A 25038-nucleotide genomic window follows, 5' to 3' on the forward strand; every position below is an offset into this window, starting at 1 on the left:
GTCATGGTGATACAGCATAGCCAGGCCTTCTATGGGCAGCAGCCTTGGGGGTTACCAGTGGGGGGACATGGGTGAAAGAGGTGCCCAGACATAGGGATGATGCCAGGCTGGTCAAGTAGGGGCCCCCTGGGGGTCACCCGTGGGGTCAGGAGGTCAAAGCCACATCCTGTCTGGACTAAACAGTGTCCCCGCTACTCGTTCCTCTCCGAGCCACCTCTGGAATTGAGGGCAGAATTAACACTGTGAAGCCAGCTTTGTTTCCAGCCTCCTGGGCCTTGATGCTGTTGAGCTGGAGACAAGTGTTGCAGTGGTAAGTAGGGAATGGCTGGGACAGAGCCCCCCCAGGTATTATCCTGTGCCCCTAAGACCCTGGCCACCTTCTGCATGGGAAGGAATTAACAGCAGCCATCATCCCACTGCTGCCTCTAAGAAAGTATTCTCATTCCCCCAGTCCTCCAGTGGAGTGAGCTGGTGTGGTGGCAGGGAACACAATCCTGTCCCCCAAAGACTGGGAGTTCCTCCTTCGCTCCTTTCACTGCCACCCCAGGCTAACCAGCACTCCTGCCCTCCTGGCTGAACACCGGGTCTGGGCTCCCAAGTGTGATCTGGGCTCCACCCCCTCGGGCCCCTTCCAAGACTCTTAGCAAAGAGCTCTAGTTAAAGGACACCTGGGCATATCCATCTTCCCAACGGGCTCTGCTCCACGGTCTCTGCCAGAGATGCATGGAAGGGACGAACTTGTGGCCCAGCTTTCCTGGTAATGACCACGCCACTCTGCTCCTGGCCTCTGCAACCACCTGGCCCCATCCTGCCTCTCATGGGACGGGGGTGGGGCTCCATGGCCCGCTACTGTGTCTCAGCAGATGGAATAAGGCAGGCAAGACAAGAGCACTTGGAGAAGGGAAGAGGAACTCAGGACTGACAGGTGGGAATGAGCCAGGTTAGGAGAGTCTTGAGACTGGCAGGACCTGGTTTGGAAAGTGGAGGAGGCCGAGGGCCGAGGTCGGAGGGGGGAGGGGATGGACAGTGGGAGGTGCAATGAGCAGCTCTCCATCGTGACCACCAGGGGGCAGGCGCCACCGCCAGCTCCACCTCCCACATCTGCCCGCATCTTTTCCAGATATGGCCTGAGGAAGGCAAAGGAGAGGAGGCTCTGAGAACCTGGGCTGGGAAAAAAACAGCCAGCCAGCATCCAGGACGCTCCCCAGACCAAATGGCTGGGCGCTTAATTATTGGGCAGTCTCCATTCCACACCCTCCCAACTTTGTAGTCCTAGAATCAACTACACCTGCCCTCTCTCACCACTACCCTCTCCAATCTAGAAATCCCTCCACCAGTACTCAAGAGCTTGAGGACTTCCCGAGTTGGGAAGTTCACTCTTATTTGTGGAAAAGGTGTTCTTTATGTCAAGACAGCCTTGAACCTCATCCAAGAGCTGAAGTTCTGCCTCATGAGCTTTGTGGAATACTACACTTTGCCCACCTGGCAGCTTTGGAGAAAGCAATCCTGTCCTTTTCTGTCCAACTCTGTCTTGTTTTCTAGAGGAAACATGCCTGATCCTTCTGACTACTCCTCTAAGGACAATGTCCACCAGGATCCCTCCTGTGCTCCTCCATGTGGGGTGCCTGGTTTGGGGCCGCTCCACTGTGAGGACGGACTTCCCTAGTGAGGGGGCGAGGTAGGGCATGCTGCCCCTGGGACTAGGTCTGTGTGGGGTACACTGGACCATCACCTCCCTTGTTGTGAACACAAACCTCTATTAATCCAGCCCTAGTCCAACTCTTCCACAAAAACTGCCATTCAGTTTTGCTGTCCCCACTCTATACTGATGGGATTAATTTTTCACAAGATTTGTCTCTCTAAAGCCTGGTTAATATGCATTTTTGAGGCATTTCAGTCTGTCATCCGGCCCTTGCAGGCCTATTACTTCTCCTAATGTGATAACTAGGTCTGAAGTGTTCACTCAAAGCATGTGTCGTGGAGAGCCTGAAGCATTATCAGTAGAGACCCTGCTTCATTAATTAGCATCATGGGGGCCTCAGCTGGGCTTCAGGGTAAACATTTGTGAGCCCTTTTCTGAGAAAAGGTTCCACAGCTTTCATTAGAGTCTCAAAGGGCTCCTTCTTTGAATAAGAACCAGGTATAAGGTTTAATCTTGTTGTCAGATGAGGACAATGAGGCCCCAAAGGAAAGACCTGGCTCCCACTCCCCAACCCCAGCCATGTGGCCAGCTCTAGGGAGACCCTGAGCTTCCTGACTCCTATTACAGTGCTCTTACTATTGCCTTCTTAGGATCCGGGTGGCCTCACCTCCTCAAGGTAGGGGCATTCAGTGTGGGCTCTGTGGATGGCGTGTGTCACTCACAGACCTGGCCTGGGATTCCCTTGCATGAAGCCGATTCCTACGAAGCCCCAGGCTTGAAGCTCTTGCAGGCTGCCACCAGGGGACAGTGGTGCCCAGGCTGGTGGCATATTTAGGAATTCTGGACTTAGGCCAGCCTCCCTCCTCCCCTGCACAAGGGCCAGATTCTGAAATGATCTGTCTTTATTATGTCATCAGAAAACAAAAAAATCCCCCAAGTGTAAACAGGAGAAATGTGCTGGTTAAGTTACTCATCATTATCTTATTATTAACAAAATAAAGCACTATCTATGTTTACAGTCATAAAAAAAGAAACAGCCTGGAGAGAAGTGGGGGCTTTGAAGATGGAGAGAAGATGGGGACAGACACAGACTCCACATCTGGCCCTGTGGGATTTCGGGTTCCCATACTGATCCGTGGGCTGTTTAGATCTTTCGAGTTAGGTGACAATGGGATTTGATTTCCTTAGGGAACAAACTTTGTGAAACTGATCAGAGGCTGAGATCCAGTCCCCAGTATAGAGTCGGGGGGGGGGGGAGGCAGGCAGGTGAGGAGCAGGGCTGGGTGGGAGAGGCTGAAGCCCAGGAGTCTTCTCAACCTCTTCCAAGAATGGGGAGCCCCCAACCCTGTGCTCATGAGGGAGGAATAAAGACCAGCTGCCATGGAGAGCCCCTCTCCAGGGCCTCTGACGCTGGCAGGAAGGGGAGCACCATCAATCCTCCTGTCCCGACTCCCTCGTGGGATCAGGTTGGGACCAGGGGCGGGGGCACCAGGACAAAGCCCCTTGGAGGCCGAGGCACATTCCCATGCTGATCAGAGCTAAAAATGGCTCCGTGGGAACCGACTGGCAGAGCCAGGGAGGGAGTGAAGGGGAGGGCAGGAGGAGGTCAGGAAGGCTGATGAGCCCAGGGCAGACCAGGGGCCTACACAGACCCAGAGAATCCAGAGGGCAAAGGGACAGACACCAAGAAAGAGAGAAACAAAGGGCCTTGCAGAGAGACAAGGACAGAGAGAGACAGAAATGCACACAAGGACACACAGAACCTGAGACACCCTGACTGACAAAGAGGTAGCAATTTGGGGACAAAGAGAAGCACAGAAAGAGGCTCCCAGAGAAGCAGGAGTGGCATCGAGAGACACACCCACAGGAACTCAGCAACAGTGCCTGGCACGTAGTGGGCACTCAATAAATATCTTGTGCAATGAATGAACAGATGAAACACACACACGTGCACGCGCACACACACAGCAGCCAGAGGCGCAATGGGCTTGGCAGAGATGAAAACAGCAAGGGACAGCCAGACCCTTTCGCACAAAGTGCAAAGCGATCCTGGTGATAGACAAGCAGTCTGGGGGAGCGTGGGGGGGGTGTTGGTCCCACAGTGGCTGGTCCAGCCAGGACAAGAATGGAAACAAAGCATGTGACCCCAGGGACACAGGTCGGTAGCTGCCATACCCCAGGTGAATAGACCTGCAAGAGAGGAGAGTCACACAGTGTCCCCTGGCCACGAGCCCTAAAGGCTGAGGTGCTCAGCCAGCTCAGCCCATGGCCATATTGCAGTTCCTGCCCACCCAGGCCAACAGCTCCTCAGGGAGGGAGGGCGCCTCTCCCCTCATGAATGTATCTACAAGTGCACAGCTTTGCCCATCTCTGGGGCACGAACAAGTCCAAGTACCAACATAGTCTTAGGTTGGCTGGCTGTGCCCATCGGGTTGGGACGAGGTCTTCCCCAGAGGAGAAGGGGCCAGGCCCACCCAGCCGGGATCAGTCTGTGAGCACCACCAACTCCCCATCGCTCTTCTCTTCGCCCTCCGAGTCCTCGTCCTCGCTGTACCGGTACATCTCGCCATCAGCCACCGAGTGCCTGTCATCTGCGCCCTCACCCTCCTCTCGGAGGCTGCAGTTGGTTTACGATCACAGGCATGTTGGGGTCCAGCTACGAGGGACATAGTGCTCCACAGTGGCTGTGCAGCCGGCATGCTGCCGCCCGAGGGGTACAGGACATCTGGGGAGCTCATCTGCACCTGGCCAGCCCTGTGGGCTGTGGGCAGAGAAGGGGCACGGTGACGGATGCACACTGAGTCAATGAACCCCAAACCTCTCCCCTCCAAGCGCCTCAAAGCATTGCATCCCACTCCACACACCTCTTTGACTGTACTTATATACGCCCTGCCCCCCAGCCTGCTTTCTGATGGCCAAATTCACTGAACCTACAACCCTGCAGATGACCTGCAACCCAGGGCCATAGATGTGTTCAACAGACAATATTCTTGGAGGATCATGTTCGAATCCAGTTTTTAGAAACTGTGTATTTTATGTTTTCTTTACTTATATTTAGAGACAGGGTCATTGCTCTGTCACCATGCTGGAGAACAGTGGTGAATCAACAGCGACTGCATGTCACGCTCTCAGGCTCAAGTGATCCCCCCTGCCTCAGCCTCCGAGTGCTGGGACTACAGGTGTCACCACCACACAGGCTAATTTTTATTTAATAGATGAGGTTTCAACTATGTTGCCCAGGCTGGTCCCAAACTCCTGAGCTCAAGGGATCCTCCTGCCTCAGCCTCCCAACTGCTGGCATTACAGGTGGTTGTCACAACCAGGTAGGAGATTGTATATTTTAAATGCCCTGGGAGATGTCCTGTTTAAAGGAATAGACTAGGGGTGCTTGCTTTATCAGTCAGAACCTTTCTGGTGATGAATACTTTGATTTCTAGCACCTTTGAATTCTATTAAGTTCACTGGCATGGGATCTATAGGCACTTTCTCCAGGGTCCATGAGCCAGTCCTCCAGTCACATTCCTTATATCCTCAGCCACTGAGTACCACCATAGTCACATACATAGCCCCATACCAGTCAAGTCACTCGTGCCAGGCCTCAACTACACACAGATAACACGCACACAATAGGCATCCACACAGCACCCTGGGGTCACACACAAAGGAGGCCACCACACTGACACCCAGCCACTCCATGAGAGCTACCAGCACACACAGTCCCCGGCTGCCTGTGGCAGGGGCCTGCATCCTGACGCCGGGTCCTCATCAGGGCCTTGTACTCGCCCACACGCAGCCGCTTGCCCTCCACGATGCAGGTGCGCTTGGGCCGTGGCTTGTACTTGTAGTCAGGATACTTCTCCAGGTGCTGCCGGCTCAGCCGCGCCTGTTCCTCATAGTAGGGCTGCTTCTCCTGGTTGGTCATGGACTTCCAGCGAGATCCTGACCCAACCCCCCAGGGGCAGGCAGTCAGTGCTGGGCTCTGCTGACCACCCCAAGTCCCGTGCAGGACCTGAGAAGATCTTGGTCCCCAGGTAGGTCCATAAGATAATATATGTGCAAGCACTTAGCAAGGGCCTGGCCCGATATGGGTGCTCCTTGGATGTTGGGCAAATGCGTGAATGAAGTTAGCCTGTATAGGGGTATCCAACTGCCAGCTTAAGACTCAGTACCCACCCATGTTCCTAACAATGCAGCAACTTCCTTGAGCCTCTGGCCTGCCTGATTTTCATAAACAAAAGAGCAGCCACCTCAGGCCTTCAACAGCCCAGAGAGGCTCCCTGCTCAGGGCAAAATACCTGATGTCTCAGTCGACAAGAGTCCTGCCCTGCGCTGACACCACACGAGCCTCAGTCTTGAAAATAACTGCCCCCTCGAGCCCCATCTGCCCTGCCCGACGTCCCTCTGTGGCCACCAGTAAAGATATGTAACTAAAAAAAACCTTTCTAGCCCAGGAACACTAGTCTCTCCTGTTTTCTGCCAGAGCAAGGGTCTGGACAAACATTTAGATCACGAGAACTAAAGAATGTAAACACACACACACTCCTTGAGTTCTTGAGGACAGATGCTACCAAACACTTCAGTGGTATGTAAGACCCTTCGGACCCAGCTGCCCTCACATCCCAGCAACTCCTGCACCCCTGTCATCAGATTCTCCTGGAGTCCAACACAGTTTGGAACATCACCAGGTATGCCCTGAATAGACCCAGATGGCTCCTGCAACCAGGTCATACTGAACTATGGCCCCAGCCACTGGCCCTTACCAAGGATCTTGCTGATGCTGGAGTTGTGCATGTCTGGGAAGGCTTGCAGGATCTTCCTCCGCTCGTCCTTGGCCCACACCATGAAGGCGTTCATGGGCCTCTTGATGTGGCTGCTGTTTCGGGACTCGGGGAAGTGGCGGGAGCCTGGGAGACAGGAGTGAAGTCAGTCAGGCAGCCTGTCTGGGGTCCCAAGAGTGCCCCAGGGCCAGCAGACAGACGTCCCCTACTTGACCAGCAGGAGGCACTGAGGAGGCTCCCACAGCAGTCAGCCAAGGAGGAGCAAGGCAGGAGCAGATGGGCCAGAAGAAACAGCAAGTTATCAGCAGAGGCCCAGCCAGGGAACCAGAGAGACAGACACACAAGAAAATCACAGCAGTATGGCCTCAAGAGAGAGCAGAAACTCAGCAGCCACAAAACTTAGGAAAGCAGACTCAGAGACAGAGTCAACAGACACATAATGGGACAGCAGAGGCACACACACCTGGAAAGGATCCAACAGACCAAGAGAGGGAAGAGATCAGAGGCAGACACAGCCTGTCCTGGCGGGATACAGAGTTGGGCCCTCCTGCCCATCAGCCCCACACCTGAGCCCTCACCATCCATGTCACAGCTCAGCATGGCTTCCTCCAGTGGGTGCACGCAGCTGTCTTCTAGTCGCTCCTTGGCTGGGGATGAGTCCAGGCTGATGAGGTCCTAGATTGACAGGGGCAACCTGACATCAGCCTCCGCTGCATCACCCCACTCCTCTCCCTGCTCCTCTCTTGGTGGCCTCAGACTGTGTCTTCCACCCCTGGCCACCATTTGTTGCTGCCTCCAGGTTCAGGGGAGTGGGGGACCTTACCTTACGGAAGGGGGTGTTGGGGGAGCCTTCCAAGGCCCCACTGTGGCTGTGCAGCAGCTGCCGAGCATCCTGGATGGCTTTGGTGACAGCGTCCCCTTCACCAAGGAAGCCTGTGGGAGAGGGCAGAAGAGAGGGAAGAGAAGCGAGGGAAGCTGAGGGCATCAGCCCAGTGTGAGTCCAAATTCCATCAGCCTCCCGCCATGCCAATCCCATGAGGCACCTGAGTTACTGTTCCCTCCTGTCCTTCCACAGGGCGGCTGCATTGCACGTCCTCAAGGGGATGCCACTTACACTGGCTATTTGTTGTGCATGTCAATAGACTAGAAATGAGAATAGTACCCCCTGGAACTGTGCGACTCTGGCCTGAATCCCTGATGCTTGGAACACCCAGACAGATTATGATGAGGGAGAGGAGGAAGAGGATCTTCTGCTAAAAGCAAGTCTAACGCCTTGTTTGATAAAATCTGGAACCCAGGGAGGAGAAGGGACCTGCTCAAGGTCGCATCATGCCGCTGGCCCTCCCCCTGAGAGGGCTGAGGGACAAGTGCAGGCAGCTGGAGGCTTACCCAGAGGCAGGCTCGGGGGGCTGGACTGCAGGTCCCGCGTGGGGCCTCCATGGCTGGGGGGGCGGGGCGCACAGTTGCTCATCTTCAGGCTTGGGGAGCTGGAGGTGTTGGGCAGCTCAGGAGCCTTGGGCTTGGCTGTGAGGTTCAGGGGCTGGGAGGGCTCCTGAGGGAGACCCGGCAGGTCAGAGGATGACAGACACCAAAGGAGACTCCCACAGCAGGACAGAGAGGAAGGGAGGTGAGCATACCCAGAACACACAAGGAGACAGACAGAAAAGCGGATGCAAAAGGAGCAGGTGAACAAGAACACAGGATGCCAGGGCTCACCGTCCACACCCCATAGTCCCCTAACACGGCAGCCAGCCGTCATAAGCTCGAGATGGAGCCCCAGGCCGGTGGGTAAAGGGCGGTACCTGCAGGGGGTGGTGGGCGGCCATGGCCCCAGGCCTCTTCACCACTGGGGCATGTGGGCTGTGCAGCAGCTGCAGCGGATACTCCACTATGGAAAAGGCGGCAAGGAGAAAAGTCCTGGATGAGCACAGAACAGCAGACACCCTGCTTGACGAGGTCCCAGCACCACAAGGTGGGCAATAGCTCAGAGCTGGGCCAGCTTGGTTCCAACCACTGCCCTCCCCAGCCCCAAAGCACTGCTGGGTGGCTCCTATGCCCTCACCCCACACTGCCCCTACACGCTGACTGGTATCTTCAGCGGGTTCCCGCCCTTCCCAACGCACTCTAAATAGAGTTTCCCAGATTCTAGAGTCCCATCCAATGGCACAATGAGAGAGGGTACACCATCTATTCATCCAACAGCTACTTTTATTTTGTACCTACTGGGCACAGGGCACAAAAGCGGCTGCCTGTTGTGTAGAACGTCTCATGTATATCATCTCACAATAATACATGGTATGTGATATATAACAGGTGCTGAATACATCATCATCCCATTTTATAGAAAAAGAAATGAAAACCTTTGAAGTCAAATGGGGCCAGGTGTGGTGGCTCATGCCTAGCACTTTGGGAGGCTGAGGTGGGAAGACTGCTTGAGGCCAAGAATTCAAGACCAATCTGGCCAACATAGCAAGACCCCCATATCTGTTATTAAGAATTTAAGCCGGGTGTGGTGGCTCATGCCTGTAATCCCAGCACTTTGGGAGGCCAAGGTGAGTGGATCACAAGGTCAGGAGTTCAAGACCAGCCTGACCAGCATGACCAACACGGTAAAACCCCATCCCTACTAAAAATACGAAAATTAGCTGGGCATGGTGGCAAGTGCCTGTGATCCCAGATATTCAGGAGGCTGAGGCAGGAGAATCACTTGAACCCAGGAGGCAGAGGTTGCAGTGAGCCGAGATTGCACAACTGCACTCCAGCCTGGAAGACAGAGCAAGACTCCGTTTCAAAAAAAAAAAAAAAGAATTTAAAATTTTCAAAACTAAAAAAAGAAAAGAAAAGAAAATGGGTTGTCCACAGAGCTATAAAATGGCAGCATCAGGATTTGAACCCAGGACCTCTAGACTCCACAGCCTTTCCTTCTCCTCAACATGGCACTCCTACCTACCCTATCGCACTCCCAGGCCCAGCATCCAGATGGAGAGATAAGCCACATGTAGAAATCATGAAGTGCATGGCAGGTGGTGATGAGGGCCATACAGGCAGAGTACCAGTGAACTCTGCTCCAGCTGGGGTAACTAGAGCAGGCTCCCTGTGGGAGCCGAGGTGTGCGCTAGTGCCTGCAGCATGGGCAGGATTCGGGCAGGTGGAGATGGGGTGGTGGGGTGTGTGAGGGTGAGCTGTGGGGAATAAGGCAGGCCATGAGGGCCGGGTTGGCTCCGAGGCCCGTGAAGGCTGAGGTCAGGAGTGTGGAGCCCATGCTGTGGGTACAGAGCACCGTGTAAGGTTTGTGAGCTAGGGAGGGCCACTGTTTGCAGTCAGCTTTTGCAAGGGACCTTGCTTGCTTAGTCTCTGGAGCAAACAAAGAGGGAGACAACTGTGCCAGTCCCAGGCTCCCACACCTTATTTACTGCCTCACTTGCCCAGAAAGCAGTTGAGGGCCCTATCCCTGACCAGATCACTGTCCCCTTGCTTCCACGGCTCTCCTCCACATTCATGGGGAGTTGCAATGGTTTGGAATTGCCCTGTCCTCCATCTTCAACCTTCTCCACTCCGCATTCCCCCAGCTAACTGGAAACTTCCACACTGGGCCTGTCTTAGTCCACTCGGGCTGTTGAAACAAAGTGCCATAAACTGGACAGCTTACAGACCTCAGAAATTCATTCCTCAGTTCTGAAGGGGAATTTGCTTCAGAATGAATTATACCTTGAGTCTTACCTATAACTGATTTAGGTGAGATTTATTATTATTTTTGTCTGTTATGCGACAGGGCCTCACTCTGACTCTGTATGTCTCGCTCTATGCGACAGGGCCTCACTCTGTCTCTGTATGTCTCGCTCTGTCTCCCAGGAGGGTGTACAGTATTGCAAACATAGCTCACTATAGCCTTGTCCTCCTGGGCTCATGCAATCCTCCTGCCTCAGCCTCCCAAGTAGCTGGGACCACAGACACAGGCCACCATGCTGGGCTTTTTTTTTTTTTTTTTTTCCCCATAGTGACAGGGTCTCTTTGTTGCCCAGGCTGGCCTTGAACTCCTGGCATCAAGCAGTCCTCCTGCCTCAGCCTCCCAAAGTGCTGGGATTACAGACATGAGTCACTGTGCCCGGCCTAGGTGAGATTAGATGAGGCTCTGGACTTGAAACTTTTGAACTGATGCTGGAACAAGTTAAGATGTGGGTGTCCTTTGGGATGGAATGAATGTATTTTGCATATGACAAGAAAATGACCTGGGGAAAGTCTGGGGCAGAATGCTATGGTCTGAATGTTTGTGCCCCTCTATGTTGAAATCTAATTCCCAATGTGATAGAATTAGGATGTGGGACCTTTGGGGGGTGACTGGGTCATGAGGGTAGAGCCCTCAGGAATGAGATTGAAGGCCTGAGGGAGCCTGTTTACCCCTTTCACCACCTGAGGACACAGTGAGAGACGCCATCTGTGAACCAGAAAGTCGGCCCTCACCAGACACCGAATATGCTGGCTTCATGATCTTGAAATTCCCAGCCCCCAGAACTGTATGTGAGGAATAAACGTCTGTTGTTTATGAGCCACCCAGTCCATGGTGTCTTTCTACAGCCCCTGAATGGATGAAGATGGGGCCTGGCTTTCTCAGTCCTTTTGTGCTTCCCCTTCACACCACCCTACAGTGCCCGGCGAAAACCAGGCAGGAGCAGAGAGCGGGTGGGGCTGAGCAGTCTACCCAAGCCCACAGCCTACAGGCCTCAGGGAATTTCCTCTTCTGTCTCTTTCTCACCTGTGGAACAGGGACAATGAACTAGCATGGGTTGCCTTTAAAGCTGTCCACACTCCTGGGGTAATTATGGGCAGCATCTCTGCCCTGTCCCCATAACTCTCTGTCACTGCCCTAGTTCAGGTATCATCCCCTATTGCTAGAATCACCTCAGCAGGTCCTGCTTCTGGCCTCCACTCCCTACCCCTCAAAGCCAGAATGACACACTCACTACTCTAATGTTCACATGCACCCACAGCCTAGAAAATAAATCCCAGACTCCATGCTCCATCCTCAACTGCCCTGCACCATCAGGTCCCACACCCTTGTCTGACACACGGCCAGTCTGCTGAATTTCAGTGATGGGGTGGAAGGCCAGAATGACACGGTATAGGCAGGGGCAAGAGTGTGAAGATAGGAATCGTGGCTGTCAGAATTTGGGAGATGTTGGCTCATGCCTGTAATCCCAGCACTTTGGGAGGCCGAGGCGGGAGGATCACTTGAAGTCAGGAGACCAGCCTGGGCAACATGGCGAAACTTTGTCTCTACTAAAAACACAAAAATTAGCCAGGCATAGTGGTGTGCACCTGTAATTCCAGCCACTTGGGAGGCTGACGCAGGAGAATTGCTTGAACATGGGAGGCGGAGGTTGCAGCAGTGGGCTGAGACTATACCATTGCACTCCAGAGCCCAGGTGACAGAACAAGTGAGACTCTGTCTCAAAACACAAACAAACAAACAAACAAAAAAGAATTTGGGAGATTTATAAACCCCAGTTAATATTCCAGATTTTTTTTTTTTGAAATGGAGTCTCGCTTCGTCACCCAGATTGGAGTGCAGTGGTGCAATCTCAGTTCACTGCAACCTCCGCCTCCCAGGTTCAAGCGATTCTCCTGCCTCAGACTTCTGAGTAGCTGGGACTACAGGCATGCACCACCACACCCAGCTAATTTTTGTATTTTTAGTAAAGATGGGGTTTCACCATGTTGGCCAGGCTGGCCCCAAACTCCTGACCTCAAGTGATCCACCCACTTTGGCCTCCCAAAGTGCTGGGATTACAGGCGTGAGCCACTGTACCCGGCAATATTCCAGATATTAATATTCTGGGACAGTAAATGTACTTGAATTGGGGAGACTAGACCTGGATTGCTACATCATTTCACATCTGGAAAGGGCTTTATGGTTTTTCAGTGTGCTATTTCTTTTCATTCTCCCAGTGAAGTTCAGTGAAATTCAGCAAGATTCAGAAAAAGAGGATTATTCTTCCACCAGACAGATCCAAAACTGAGGCCCAGAAAGTTCACATAGCAAATTAATGGATAAGAGTCGCTCCAGGGCGCTTTCCCTGACCTCAGGACAGGTTGGCTGCCGTGGTGGAACCTCCCTTCTCTCACTCACCTGGTTTGCAGGGAATGGGCTGAATGGGTAAGGCCAGCTGGGAGTCGGGGGTGACAGGCAGAGGTTGGTGGCTTGGGGGGAAGGCTGGGATCATGACATAAGGCATGTTAACCTGCTGAAGGCAAAGAAACCCTGTGTGAGTCCCCAGGGACCCAAAGAGCTACCCAGCTATGGTCAGCACATCCCCTGTCCCCAGCACCCTCCAGGCTGGTGTCAACTCCCTCAACCACCTCCTGTGCCTCTCTGCGTCTCCCTTCCGGTTACCTGGATCTGCTGCTGAAGGAGGTTGATCTTATGCTGCTGCTGAATCAGCTGCTGCTGCTGCTTTGCAATCTGGGAGAGGGAAAGAGTAGGCAGAGGGGGTCACGGACATTAGCCCTGGTGCCCAGAGCCTGCCCAGCCCTAACCACATCCTGCTTTCTACAGTGGGGCAAACCGCGGAGTGGGGTGGCAGTAGGGAACAGAGCAGTCAGCCCTCAGAATTGGTTATCCTTTTGTAGGAAGCTCATCCCTCCCTCCAGGACCAGGAGGCTGGGTAGGAAGCCGCAAGCTGCTCTTCCTGCAGAGTCCCTTTCAAACCCTCCTACCCTACCCCGCACAAGGGCTCATGAATCAGTCCAGGTGGGAATCCTACAGCCCCTGGTCACAGACCCTGCCCCGCCTGCCACCAGGCCCCAGCTTGCACTGGTGAGGCCTGCCCCTAAGGCACCCTTCTCTAGGTCCTGACACACTCCTTTTCCTGGAAAGAAAGCCACACCCACCGAACAGGACCTACCTGCTCCTGCTGCTGCCGGGCAAGCTCCATCTGCTGCTGCTGCTTCTCAAATAGCATGGCAGCCATGTTCTTCTGCTCCGAGTGGGCTGTCAGGAGCTGGTCCCGCAGGGTGGACAGCTGGTGGATCATGACCAGAAGCTGGAGCTCCTTCTCTGCTAGGCTCTCTTGGGTCCCTGCTCCACAGTGAAACAGCCCCCATTGAGACTTTTTATTTGTTCATCTATACATCCATCCATCTATCCACCCATCTATCAAAAGCTTATTGAGCAATTGCTATGTCCCAGGACCATTAGGGGCTGAGCCACAGAGATAATGACATAAGATGCTTGCCTTGAAGGGGGCTCTTCATGCTGCTACCTGGCAACTACTAGCCTAGAAGTTCTCCCCTATTAGCCACGAATTCCAGGTCCCCTGAAAATGCTGACAGTGGGACATCTCAGCCCCAGAGCCCTGGGCCTCTTGAATGTCCTCGAGTGCTAAGCACCACACAGGGTCAGGGTGGACAACCATCCCATCAGAGGGATCCAGTGGGACACACTCCGGCTTTGAAGCAAGACAGCTCTGGGGTCAAATTCCCATTTCAACCCGTGCTGCCTGTGAGCTGTTAGGCAAGCTACCAATTTCTCTGCACTTTAGGGTTTTTAGAATCTGTTAAGTGGGCGTAATAATAGTCACTTCAGAGGGTTACTGTGAGGGATAAATGAGCTAATAGAGGCCAGGCGTGGTGGCTCACGCCTGTAATCCCAGCACTTTAGGAGGCCAAGGCAGGTGGATCACTTGAGGTCAGGAGTTCGAGAACAGCCTGAACAACATGGTAAAACTCCATCTCTAAAAAAATGCAAAAATTAGCCAGGTGTGGTGGCACATGCCTGTAATCCCAACTACTCGGGAGACTGCGGCAGAAGAATTGCTTGAACCCAGGAGGGGAAGTTTGCAGTGAGCCAAGATCGCACCACTATATTCCAGCCTGGGCAATAGAGCGAGCTGTCTCCAGGAAAAAAAAAAAAAAAAAAAAAAAGAAGCACTAATATATGCAAAGCTCTTAGTCCAGGATCTGGAACGTGGTCATCAACCAAAAAATGTTAGTGCTTCCCTGACCTCCAGTTTAGCTCCTGTCTGATGCAGCAGTTTATTCCTGAGTGCCTGACCACAGACTTTTTTTTTTCTTTTTTCTTTTTTTTTAAACATCGGAATAACTCAGGGATCCTTTGAGAAGTATAGAGGCCCAGGCCCCTACCATGCCCCAGGGTTCCCATTCAATAAGTGGGGATGGAGCCTGAGCATCTCTATGGTTTTAAAGTTCCCTCTGTGGGTGTGATCGATGACAATGCAAAAATGATCATTCTGGCTGGGTACGGTGGGTGGCTCATGTCTGCAATTCCAGCAATTTGAGATGCCAAGGTGGGAGGACTGCTTGAGCCCATGGGGTCTGAGACCAGCCTGGGCAACATAGTAAGACATCATCTTTATAAAAAAATATATAAAAATTAGCCTGGCTTGGTGGCAGGTGCCTGTGTTCCCAGCTACTCAGGGGTCTGAGATGGGAGGATCACTCAGGAGGTTGAGGCTGCAGTGAGTCAAGATTGTGGCTCTGCACTCCAGCCTGGGCAACATAGGGAGACGGTATCTCCAAAAAAACCCCAAAAAAAACAAAAGCAAAAACAAAACAAAAAATCACTCTAAGGAACCCAAGCAGCAGCCCATTAATCACTACTGCTCATTCACTTAGTGAGGTCCAACTGACCTAGAACTAATTAGAGTGAAAGGGAACTTTCTGCTCATGCTGCGGTTAGACCTGGGAAGTGGCAATGACATGCCTGAAGTCACAAGGGTGCCTGGTGAGAGCCCAGATTCAGAGTCATGGGATTTGATTCCTACCAGGCCTCTCCTGCATGGAATGAGTGAGACCTAATGCTTGGGGCCCCCAGGTGAGGGATGGTGATGACCCCTAAGGCCAGGCAGGAGCCAGATGGCACAGGATAGGTATGAGGGTACCAAGAACTGCCCTACAGAACCAGGCTGCATGGCCAGACCAGAAGAGAGATAGGGTTCAAACATCTCCCCCACCCCTGACAGGTCTTCACCTTTGACATCTTTGGCTTCCATAGAGTTCCTTCCTAGAAACCTCTCCTTCCAGTCACTGGACAACAGCTTCTCGATGGCTGGCACCACTGGAAGACAGCAAAGGGGTGAGGAATAACCGTCTTAACACCTTCCTGCCTCAGGCCTCTGCTTCTAACTAGGGCAGACATCCTACCTTCTTTCAAATTTCGGTTGAAGTCCAGCTTCTCCTGGCTTCCAGAGGCAGCCTCCGACGCTCCTGGTCTCTTGGGTTCCGGGGACCCATTACCCTCTGGAGAGCTACAGTCCTGCAAGACATACTGAATTGTCACCATCACCCCCAGGAGAAGGGGACAGGCTGCAGGGAGGGCTGGGAACCCCAAAGATGTGTACCCTGAGGGATCCCAGCCCTATCCAGGTCCTACTTCTCCACTCAGGAGGCCCCTTTGACCTCTACCTGCCCAAGCTTTGTTCAGGAAAAGAACAGAAGATTTCAAAACAAAAGACCTGGGTTTGTCTAGGCTCAGTGACTCACACGATGCTTGATCCCACACAAGTCCCTGAACTGCTCTGAACCTGACTTCCCTCTTTTGAAAATGGAAATATTAATACCTCCTCTGTCACAGGATTGTTGCTGGGATCAAGGGAGTTAATGCATGTGAATGAGGTTTGCCATTGCAATCAGGGGCCAAAAGTCACCTACTAATTATTACTCCCTTGAACACACCCACTACACCAGCAGGGCTGCAACGGGGAGCAGGTAAGGGCTGGCAAAAGTTACTCAAACTCCCCACTGCCTGCCTCACTCCTCTCATCAAAGTCCTCCCCATTCTTTAAGGCCTAGCTTGAGGCTCTACTTCTCCAGGAAGTCTTCCTTGATCACCAGTGCCCCCACCCTCCAACCCCCTCCTCCAGGCTGGATTCTTTCTTAGAGCCCATAACTCTCCTCATTTTCACTTATTTGGATTTTAATTATATGTTACCTTTTTACATCTCCTATATGAAATCAGAATTTGTAGGAGCTGCAAGAATCCTTATTAATCATTAATCATGTAGCTCAATTCTCTTGTTTTAAGGGTGAAGAACCGTATCATCTTTAACAGTGACCTAATTCTTGCTTGGGTAATTAGGTTGATTTTCCCAAACCACCTGAAAAAGCTGGTAGATGACTTTTAAGCCAAACTTTAGCATGTGTGTTCTATCTCCCCATCTAGTCCTCGGAAACAAGGACTGGGTCACACATAGGTGAACAGTCACTATCAAGTGAGTGAGTGAGTGAGTGCAGGCGTGAATCCAGATCCTGCTCTGATAGGTGACCCTGCTTCCAGCCTCAGACTGAACTTGGCAGTGCCTCCCTGCTTCCCTACACGGCGTCTTACCCCTATGATCACCATTTCTGCCTGTATCTGCTGCCATCTAGGGGAGTGGGTGGGCCTGGCCAGTCTAGCAGAGATCCCAGGTACAGCGCATGGGTGTGAGGATGAAGGCAGGGAGGGAACACTGACCCAGGAGCCCCTGAAAACCTGGGCTGGAGCTTGGGGGTCAGCACTATCCTGAGAGGCCCGGGCTGGGTCTCCAGGCTGAGGTTCAGCGGCAGTGGCTGAGCCCTGGGGGGCCTCATGGCAAGGCTCTTTCTTCTCCTCTGACTTGATGGTGCAGTTCACCATGGTGCCAACGCCATCCAGGGCCAGCTGGGCAGAGATGGGGCTCCTCATGGACATCCTGGGGGAGGGACAGAGTGAGCTGAGGTGAGTCCCCGGTCATAAACTTCCGCCCAGAGGCAGTGATCCTGTTTGCTCCCCTGACCCCACCCAAGTGCCTCCTGGTGCCCGTCACACGGGCACACTCACAGAAAGGGCAAGCCTACTTATGAACCCACAGAAAAAAATCAGCAAAGGCTCTTGTATCCTTCATGCGTTTTGTTTTCGCTTTTAAACAAAAAGTTCTAGAGAAAAGTGGGCCCACGCTTCCGCACGCGCTGCCTGTGTAATGCTGGGACTACAGGACTAGTGGACTGACCAGCCCAACTAACGAGGCCAGATACTGACTGGCTGTCTCTAAGCCCAACAGAGTTGGGAAAAGAGAGAGAGAGATAGAAAGAGAAAGAGAGAGAGAGAGAGAGAGACTGCGCATCTGTCTGTGTGTGTTTGTATGTATATAAATGCTTTCCCGGCCCCACTCCCAAGACGGAGTCTCACCCAGTCTGGAGTGCAGGGGTACGACCTCGGCTTACTGCAACCTCTGCCTCCTGGGTTCAAGTGATTCTCCTGCCTCAGCCTCCCGAGTGGCTGGAATTACCACGCACCACCACCCCCAACTAATATTTGTGTTTTTAGTAGATATGGGGTTTTGCCATGTTGGCCAAGCTGGTCTCCAACTTCTGACCTCAGGTGATCTGCCCACTTCGGCCTCCCAAAGTGCTGGAATTACAGGCGTAAGCCACCACGCTCAGCCTACAAATGCATTTTTATAATTAGTTTACCAAAACTTAAAAGTCAAAAGATAGCACATAAAATCTAAATTTGAACTTCTAGCTCAATTGTCGTTGTGGCAAATATTGGCTGGAATTGAGTAATGGGTATTTCTTATGGACAGGCCAGTCTACCTTAGCCTCTACGGTCCTATTACTCCCCAAGAAGGAAACCAAGTATTAACTATATAAGACATATAGTCTTCTATATATAAGACATATAGTCTTCTTCTTACAGTGGAGACAAGGTAAAAGTAAATGATTTCTTACTTCATGCATCTATCAAAAGGGGGAAAATAGCCAGGTATGGTAGTTCATGCCTGTAATCCCAGTTACTCAAGAGGCTGAGGAAGGGGCATCACTTGAGGTCAGGTGTTTGAAGACAGTCTGGACAACCTAGTGAGATTCCTATCTCTTTAAATAAAATAAAAAGGGGCGGGGGTGGACGGGGGGAATAACAGACTGAGATGATTGGCTTTACGAAAAGTATTTTCCAATATCTAGCTAGAATCTCTCATTTAGAGCATGGCCACCATAGGCATCTGAGTTTGTAGTTCCTAGTTTAAGCAGCTGGTATACCTAGCAGACCCTCTTGAGATTCTGCACCTGCTGTTCCTTTCCTGTCACATCACGGCCTGGGACATCTGAGGAGCTGAGCAATCGTAGCATCTCAGGGAGTGGTTTCCAGGGGTCATGCCAGGCTTGGGCAGAGCAGCAGATGCCTATCCTCCAAAGTCACTGGGGCACGCATCCAGAGATGCGCTCTGGATTCTAGTGGGAACACACAGCAGATTCCAGCTACGCGTGGGTCCTGCCTCAGCTACTGACTAGCCCAGTGACCTAAGGCAAGTTGCTTAGCTGCTCTGTACTTCAAGTTTCCTCACCTGTAAAATGAGCATAGTAAGAGTCCCTACTCTACAGGGCGGCCGTGAGAACTAGGAGTTGATATTTGTATGGTACTTAGAACAGTTCGTGGCACCAGTAAGCACTGATCTGGTGTTTCGTTGTTTTCTTGTGTATTACATTTCCAAATACCATCACATGATCTGGTGTTTGTTAAACCACTACTAGTTGGAATGCAGTATAAGGACCAGCAGCTTCAGTATGCCTTGGGGGCTTGAGAGGCAAAGTCATGGGTCCTGCCCACAAATCAGAATCTCTGGGAATTAGGCCCTCCAGGTGATTTTGATATGCACGAGTTAGAAAAACACTGTTAAATAATTTTTTCATTTTTTTTTTTTTTTGCATGGTGATTAGATGTTTAGGGGAGGTATGTAAGGCTAAAATCAGATATAGTAAAAATATCCCTACAGTAAAAAATTCCTTAAACATCCCAGGCGCAGTACGGTATTTACATATTGCATCAACTATGTATGGATGCATTTGGATAGATTGCATCAACTCTGTAAAATGTTTGTTATGTATTATGAAACATGTATTGTATATAATACAGTACATGTAGAGTATTTTAAATAAGTAAATATTATAATTGAATAAAATATATACAATCAGTCCTCTGTATCATAGGTTCACATCCATGGACTCAACCAACCTCAGATCGAAAATATTTAAAAAAGAAATTTCATCTGTACTGAACATGTAGACTTGTCATTATTCCCTAGACAATACAATGCAAAAACTATTTACATATGATTTACATTATATTAGGTATTATAAATAATCTAGAGGCACAGGGGCTCATGCCTGTAATCTCAACACTTCGAGAGGCTGAGGTGGGAAGACTGCTTGAGGCCAGGAGTATTGTATTTTTTTTGTAGAGACAGGGTCTTGCTATGCTGCCCATGAGCCTGAGCAACATGGCAAGACCCTGTCTCTACAAAAGAATATGAAATTTAGCTGGGCATGGTGGCATGCGCCTGTAGTCCTAGCTACTCAGGAGGCTGAGGCTGGAGGATTCACTTGAGGCCAGCAGTTTGAAGCTGCCAAGATTAAGCCACCGTACTCCACTCAGGGTGACAGAGCAAGACCCTATCTCAAAAATAATAACAACTGGCTGGACGTGTTGGTTCATGCCTGTAATTCCAGCACTTTGGGAGGCCGAGGTGGGTGGAGCACCTGAAGTCGGGAGCTCAAGACCAGCCTGACCAACATGGAGAAACTCCGTCTCTACTAAAAATACGAAATTAGCCGGGCATGGTGGTGCATGCCTGTAATCCCAGCTACTCGGGAGGCTGAGGCAGAAGTATTGCTTGAACCTGGGAGGCGGAGGTTGTGGTGAGCAGAGGTGGCACCATTGCACTCCAGCCTGGGCAACAAGAGTGAAACTCTTGTCTCAAAAATAATAATAATGATAATAATAATAACAATAAATAAAAATAAGGTATACGGAAGGATGTGCATAAGTTATATGCAAATACTATGCCATTCTATATCAGGGACTTGAACATCAGCACAATTTGGTACCTTTGGAGGTCCTGGAACCAACCATTTCAGATACAGTGGGATGACTATACAGTCCTACATCACTTAATAGCATAAACACGTTCTGAGAAATGCATCACCAGGCAATTTCTTTGTTATTCAAACCTCACAGAGTAAGTTTACACAAACCTAGATGGTACAGCCTACTCCACACCTCGGCCAGATGGTATAGCCTATTGCTCCCAGGCTACAAACCTGTACAGCATGTTACTGTACTGAATACTGTAGGCAATTGTAATGCAATGGTTAAATATTTGTGTATCCAAACATCCAAATATAGAAAAGCTACAGCAAAAATACAGTAGTAGAATCTTGCAGGACCACCGTCCTACATGTGTTTGGTCGTTGACAGAGACGTTGGTGGGAAGGCAGCGCATGAGTGCATGTGTATTTGATTTGATTTCACCTTGCCGATCAGATCAGACTCTCCTGCTCACCCACTTTCAAAGTGTAGGGTTCCCCAGGGGCTGGGTCCCAGGACAGGGCACTGCAGAGAGGGGCCTCCCTGACCATAAGAAGAAAGGCCCCATCCCACCTAGATGCAGAGTAGAGAAGAGACCCCAGCCCAGCTCGCCCTGGGGTCCCCTCCTGCAGCCCAGGGGCCTGGAGAGCGTCCAGGAAGCAGGCGGCTCAGCCCATCCGGGCACCGGGAGGGGCTCAGAGCCAGGCCGAGAGCAGGGGGGTGAGAAGTGGGAGTGGGCGCAGTCGGGGAGGGGGTTTTATCCTGAAGCCGAAGGCAGCAATTACATAACAAACAAACCCTGGGCTCAAGCTGTGAATTAATCAAACCGCTGAAAATAAAACCTTCCTCTCAGGAACTTCAGACAAAAGAAATGAAAACAACCAGGCTGGCTGGAAAATAAAAGGCAGCAGCACTGAATGGGGGACAAAAGGAAGCCAGACAATAGGGTGTTGGACAAAAGCAATAAAGCCAAAGGAAGTGTGACAGGCGCACAATGCGGGCCTGTGGGCCTCTGATCCGTTGGCTCTGCACCACCTCACTCACACCCACCGCGGGCACAGGCCGGCCACTGGGTCCCTCCTCACTCCAGACTTGGGTCCTAAGGGTCTCTCCTTCATTCTGTCCCAACTTCAGGGGCTTCCAGCTCCTACCTCAAAGCCTTCCTGCTGCAGCCCAGAAATCCCAGCAGCAGCCGCAGCCTCCGGGAGCATGGTCAGATGAGCAGGACACAAAAGTCCAAGGTCTCCCCAGTTGGGGATGGTGAACAACCATCCATCCCTGGAGCTGATGGTGGAGGCAAAGGAGGCCATCATCTGTCCTAATTAACCCTAGGACTGCGCGGCCCAAGATTGCAGCCACTTGCCACATGTGGCTACTTAGCACTTATAATGCAGCCAGTCCCAACGGAAATGTGCTGTAAGCATCAAACCCACCCCAGGTTTCGAAGGCTTAGTACACAGAATAGAATGTAACATAGCTCATTAATAATGGTTACTGATTACAAGTTGAAATTCTTTTTGGATAAGTTGGGTTAGATAAAATATATCACTAAAATTCATTTCACCTATTTCTTTTTATACTTTTTAATGTAGCTACTAGCAAATATTACACATGCAGTTCCCATTATATTTCTGTTGGACAGTGCTACACTAGGACACCTCCTCCCTTTGAGCTTTTACACACACTTAGCCTAAACGGTCCCTCCAGCCAGGCACCATGGATCACCCTTATATTAAGGAGCCTGTCTCCTGGCCCTCTCAGCGGCCTACCCTGGCCTCCAGCACAAAGACAATGGCTCCTGGTGACCAGCCAAGCCAGCTTAGAGATGTCAGTCTGTTCACTAGGGGTTGGTGCCCACCAGATAACCCTGCCCAGACAAGGGCCCTTCCATCCTCACAGGTGTCTGGCTCAATGGCAGATGCTGGGCACTGGCCTTTAGTTGGTATCCTCTGGGCCCACTTGTCTGTGAAAAGGCAACAGCCCAGGCGCAGTGCCACCCTGCCCCCACTGGAGAGCATCTCTGGGTCTCACCTTTGGGGGAGAGGGTCCCTGGGTGCCTCTTTCACCTCCCTCTCCCCCTCCCCAAGCACAGGTCTTCTTGAGAAGAGCAGCTCCTTTCCCTGCCCTGTCTGGTCTTAAGGGAACCAAGCCCCAGCCTGCCATGGCCCAGAGAGACGCAGGTGTCTCTGTGAAGAGCATCAGTGCCAGGCTCCAGACCCTAACCATCCCAGAGAGGGGAGTGACGGTCCCATGATCAACTAGATAAGGGAGGAAAGGGAGCGAGATGGAAAGAGAGGGGTCGTTATGTGGTCACTGCTCTGTCACTCTGCAGCTGGGGGTCTCTGCACAGTCTGTTTCACCCCTGCAAGCTGTGTCTATAAAACAAGGGTGCTGGAGGGAGTCAGGGTGACAACTTGGAAGACCCACAGGGTTTGAATCCAACAACCTGGGTTTAAATTCCTGCCCTGCCACAGGCTAACATGTGTGAACCTAGTCAAGTTAATTAACCTCCCTTAGCCTGTCTCCTCATCCTTACAATGAGCACAATAACCCATATCTCACTGGTGTCCATGAAGATTAAATAATACAGGGTGAATATCTATCTATAAGTTGTGTGCAGTCCAAGATGCTCTGAGAGTCAAGTGATTGAGAGAAAAGACTCTAGAGTCAGACAGACTTGGGTACCTTTGAATCCCAACTCTGACCAATCATTGCTGTGCAACCTTGGGCAAGTAACTTAACTTCTCTGTGCCCATTTCCTCCTCAGTAAAATGGGAATAAGAAACTCAACATGGAGAGATGAATCTTCTGTTGACAACACCAGACCCTATCAGAGTACCTATTTTACATTCTCATGGCATTTTGAACTTGACCTTAAAAGTATTTGTCACAGTTGGTAATGATACCTTTACACACTTTATTTTGGAGTTGCCGGGCGCGGTGGCTCACAGCTGTAATCCCAGCACTTTGGGAAGCCGAGGCAGGCAGATCATCTGAGGTCAGGAGTTTGAGATCAGCTTGACCAACATGGTGGAACCCTGACTCTAGTAAAAACACAAAATTAGCCAGGTGTGTAATCCCAGGTACTTGGGAGGCTGAGGCAGGAGAATCACTTGAACCTGTGAAGCAGAAGTTGCAGTCAGTTGAGATCATGACACTGCACTCCAGCCTGGGCAACAACAGCGGAAACTCCGTCTCAAAAAAAAAAAAAAAAATTATTTTGGATTCACCCAGCAGCCAAAAATGTACCTGTTTCTGCTCATCATTGTAGCTCCAGAGCCTAGCACAGTGCCTGAAACACAGTAGGTGCTCAATAAATATTCTTAGAATGACAAGAGAGTGACAAAGAGTTCAGCAGCACAGCACAAAGCAGGTCTGGATGCTTAACAGGTGATGGATACTGTTAGGACTATTAGACAGCTCCTGCTCTCTCAGGCTTTTCTCCCACACCCAATTATCCTCTGCTGTCTCTTCCTTGGGTCTAAGTTCTTCCTGTGAGTTACCTAAATACCCCAAGCAGCAAAGCGAGTCCATTTCCTTTTCTTTTTACCTTGGGTCAGATAAGAAACATTTTCCATACTTTTTAGATTTAAAGACCCCGTTGGAGTCCGCCCTTAAGACTTTCCAGAAACTAAAATAATCCCTCAAGTTCCTTTACTCCTTTGTTACACAGCATGCTCCTTGCTTCAGTGATTTTCCATGTGGCTCCGCAGGAGGTTTTAAGGTCAGTAACCTCAAACTCCGCTGTCCCAAAATGCCCAGAAGCCAGAGAACCCTGGGTCCACAGGATGCAGGCATTACTGGGCTCCCTCAGTTTCCACCCTAGTCTGATGCCTTGTGGTGAGAGACCACAAGTCCACAGGGTAGCCCATCAGCCCCTCGCTCAGATGGAAGTGCTCCTGTGTGCCCGGTTTCCTCTCTTGCCCAATCTTAACACATTTTACAAACAGAGAAACTGAGGTCAGGAGATGTCAAGTTCACACAGCTTTTTGGGCAGCACTGCTTCAAGACTATATAGAATGGCCAGGCGCGATGGCTCATACCTGTAATCCCAGCACTTTGGGAGGCCGAGGCGGGTGGATCACCTGAGTTCGGGAGTTCAAGACCAGCCTGGCCAACACGGTAAAACCCCATCTCCACCAAAAATACAAAAATTAGCCAGGCATGGTGGTGCACGCCTGTAATCCCAGCTACTCAGGAGGCTGCGGCAGGAGAATAGCTCAAACCCAGGAGGTAGAGGTTGCAGTGAGCCGAGATCGCACTGCTGCACTCCAGCCTGGGTGACTGAGTGAGACTCTGTCTCAAAAACAAACAAACAAACAAAAAAAGACTGTATAGAGTCAGAGGCCGTCAGCCAGCTGGGGCGCTGAGCAGCATCTCCGCTCTGCCCTCCCTTCCTTCTCAGGAACCCACCTCACAATCCCTCTTCTGTTCTTCTTCCTCCTTGGTCTTATCTCACCAAAGCGAGCATCCTTAAGAAGTGAAGACCCCTAAGGAGAAGGCTCCAGCCATCTTCACCCTTGACACGCAGAGCCTTGAGTCTCAGCTGGTGCCTGCCAGGCCCTGGGGCCCCCAAATCCAGCACCTGGGACAAGGTATAGAGAGGCACCTGCCTCCAAGGAGGGACAGTGGCTCAAAGCATGGCCCTTATATGACAAAGCCCGCTGTAGGTGCCGATCCTCTTCCTTTCTCCTCCCCACAACCAGCCCCGTCACGGCCCCTCTGACCCCCACCAACCCACAGGTGCACACACACCTAGCCCCTTTCTGCCCTAAACAAAT

The 25038-nt window shown here is 51.4% G+C and overlaps 1 protein-coding gene across 1 annotated transcript; it reads right to left on the bottom strand.

The window, feature by feature from the left end:
* Positions 1-4126: 4126 nt before the first annotated feature.
* Positions 4127-23256, bottom strand: SOX13 (SRY-box transcription factor 13). The gene is made up of 15 exons (XM_017880832.1): positions 23164-23256; positions 16889-17105; positions 15580-15691; positions 15407-15493; positions 13323-13495; positions 12812-12880; positions 12548-12659; positions 8223-8308; positions 7810-7972; positions 7244-7353; positions 6999-7095; positions 6403-6546; positions 5348-5581; positions 4361-4403; positions 4127-4259 (listed from the first exon to the last, which is right to left on the bottom strand). The coding sequence occupies exons 2-15, from the start codon at positions 17102-17104 to the stop codon at positions 4127-4129; spliced, it is 1779 nt and encodes a 592-aa protein (XP_017736321.1). The 5' UTR covers position 17105; positions 23164-23256.
* Between the last annotated feature and the right edge of the window lie 1782 nt (positions 23257-25038).

Source organism: Rhinopithecus bieti, unplaced genomic scaffold, assembly GCF_001698545.2.
Source record: "Rhinopithecus bieti isolate Rb0 unplaced genomic scaffold, ASM169854v2 scaffold_12049, whole genome shotgun sequence".
In the NCBI taxonomy this organism is placed as follows: domain Eukaryota; kingdom Metazoa; phylum Chordata; class Mammalia; order Primates; family Cercopithecidae; genus Rhinopithecus; species Rhinopithecus bieti.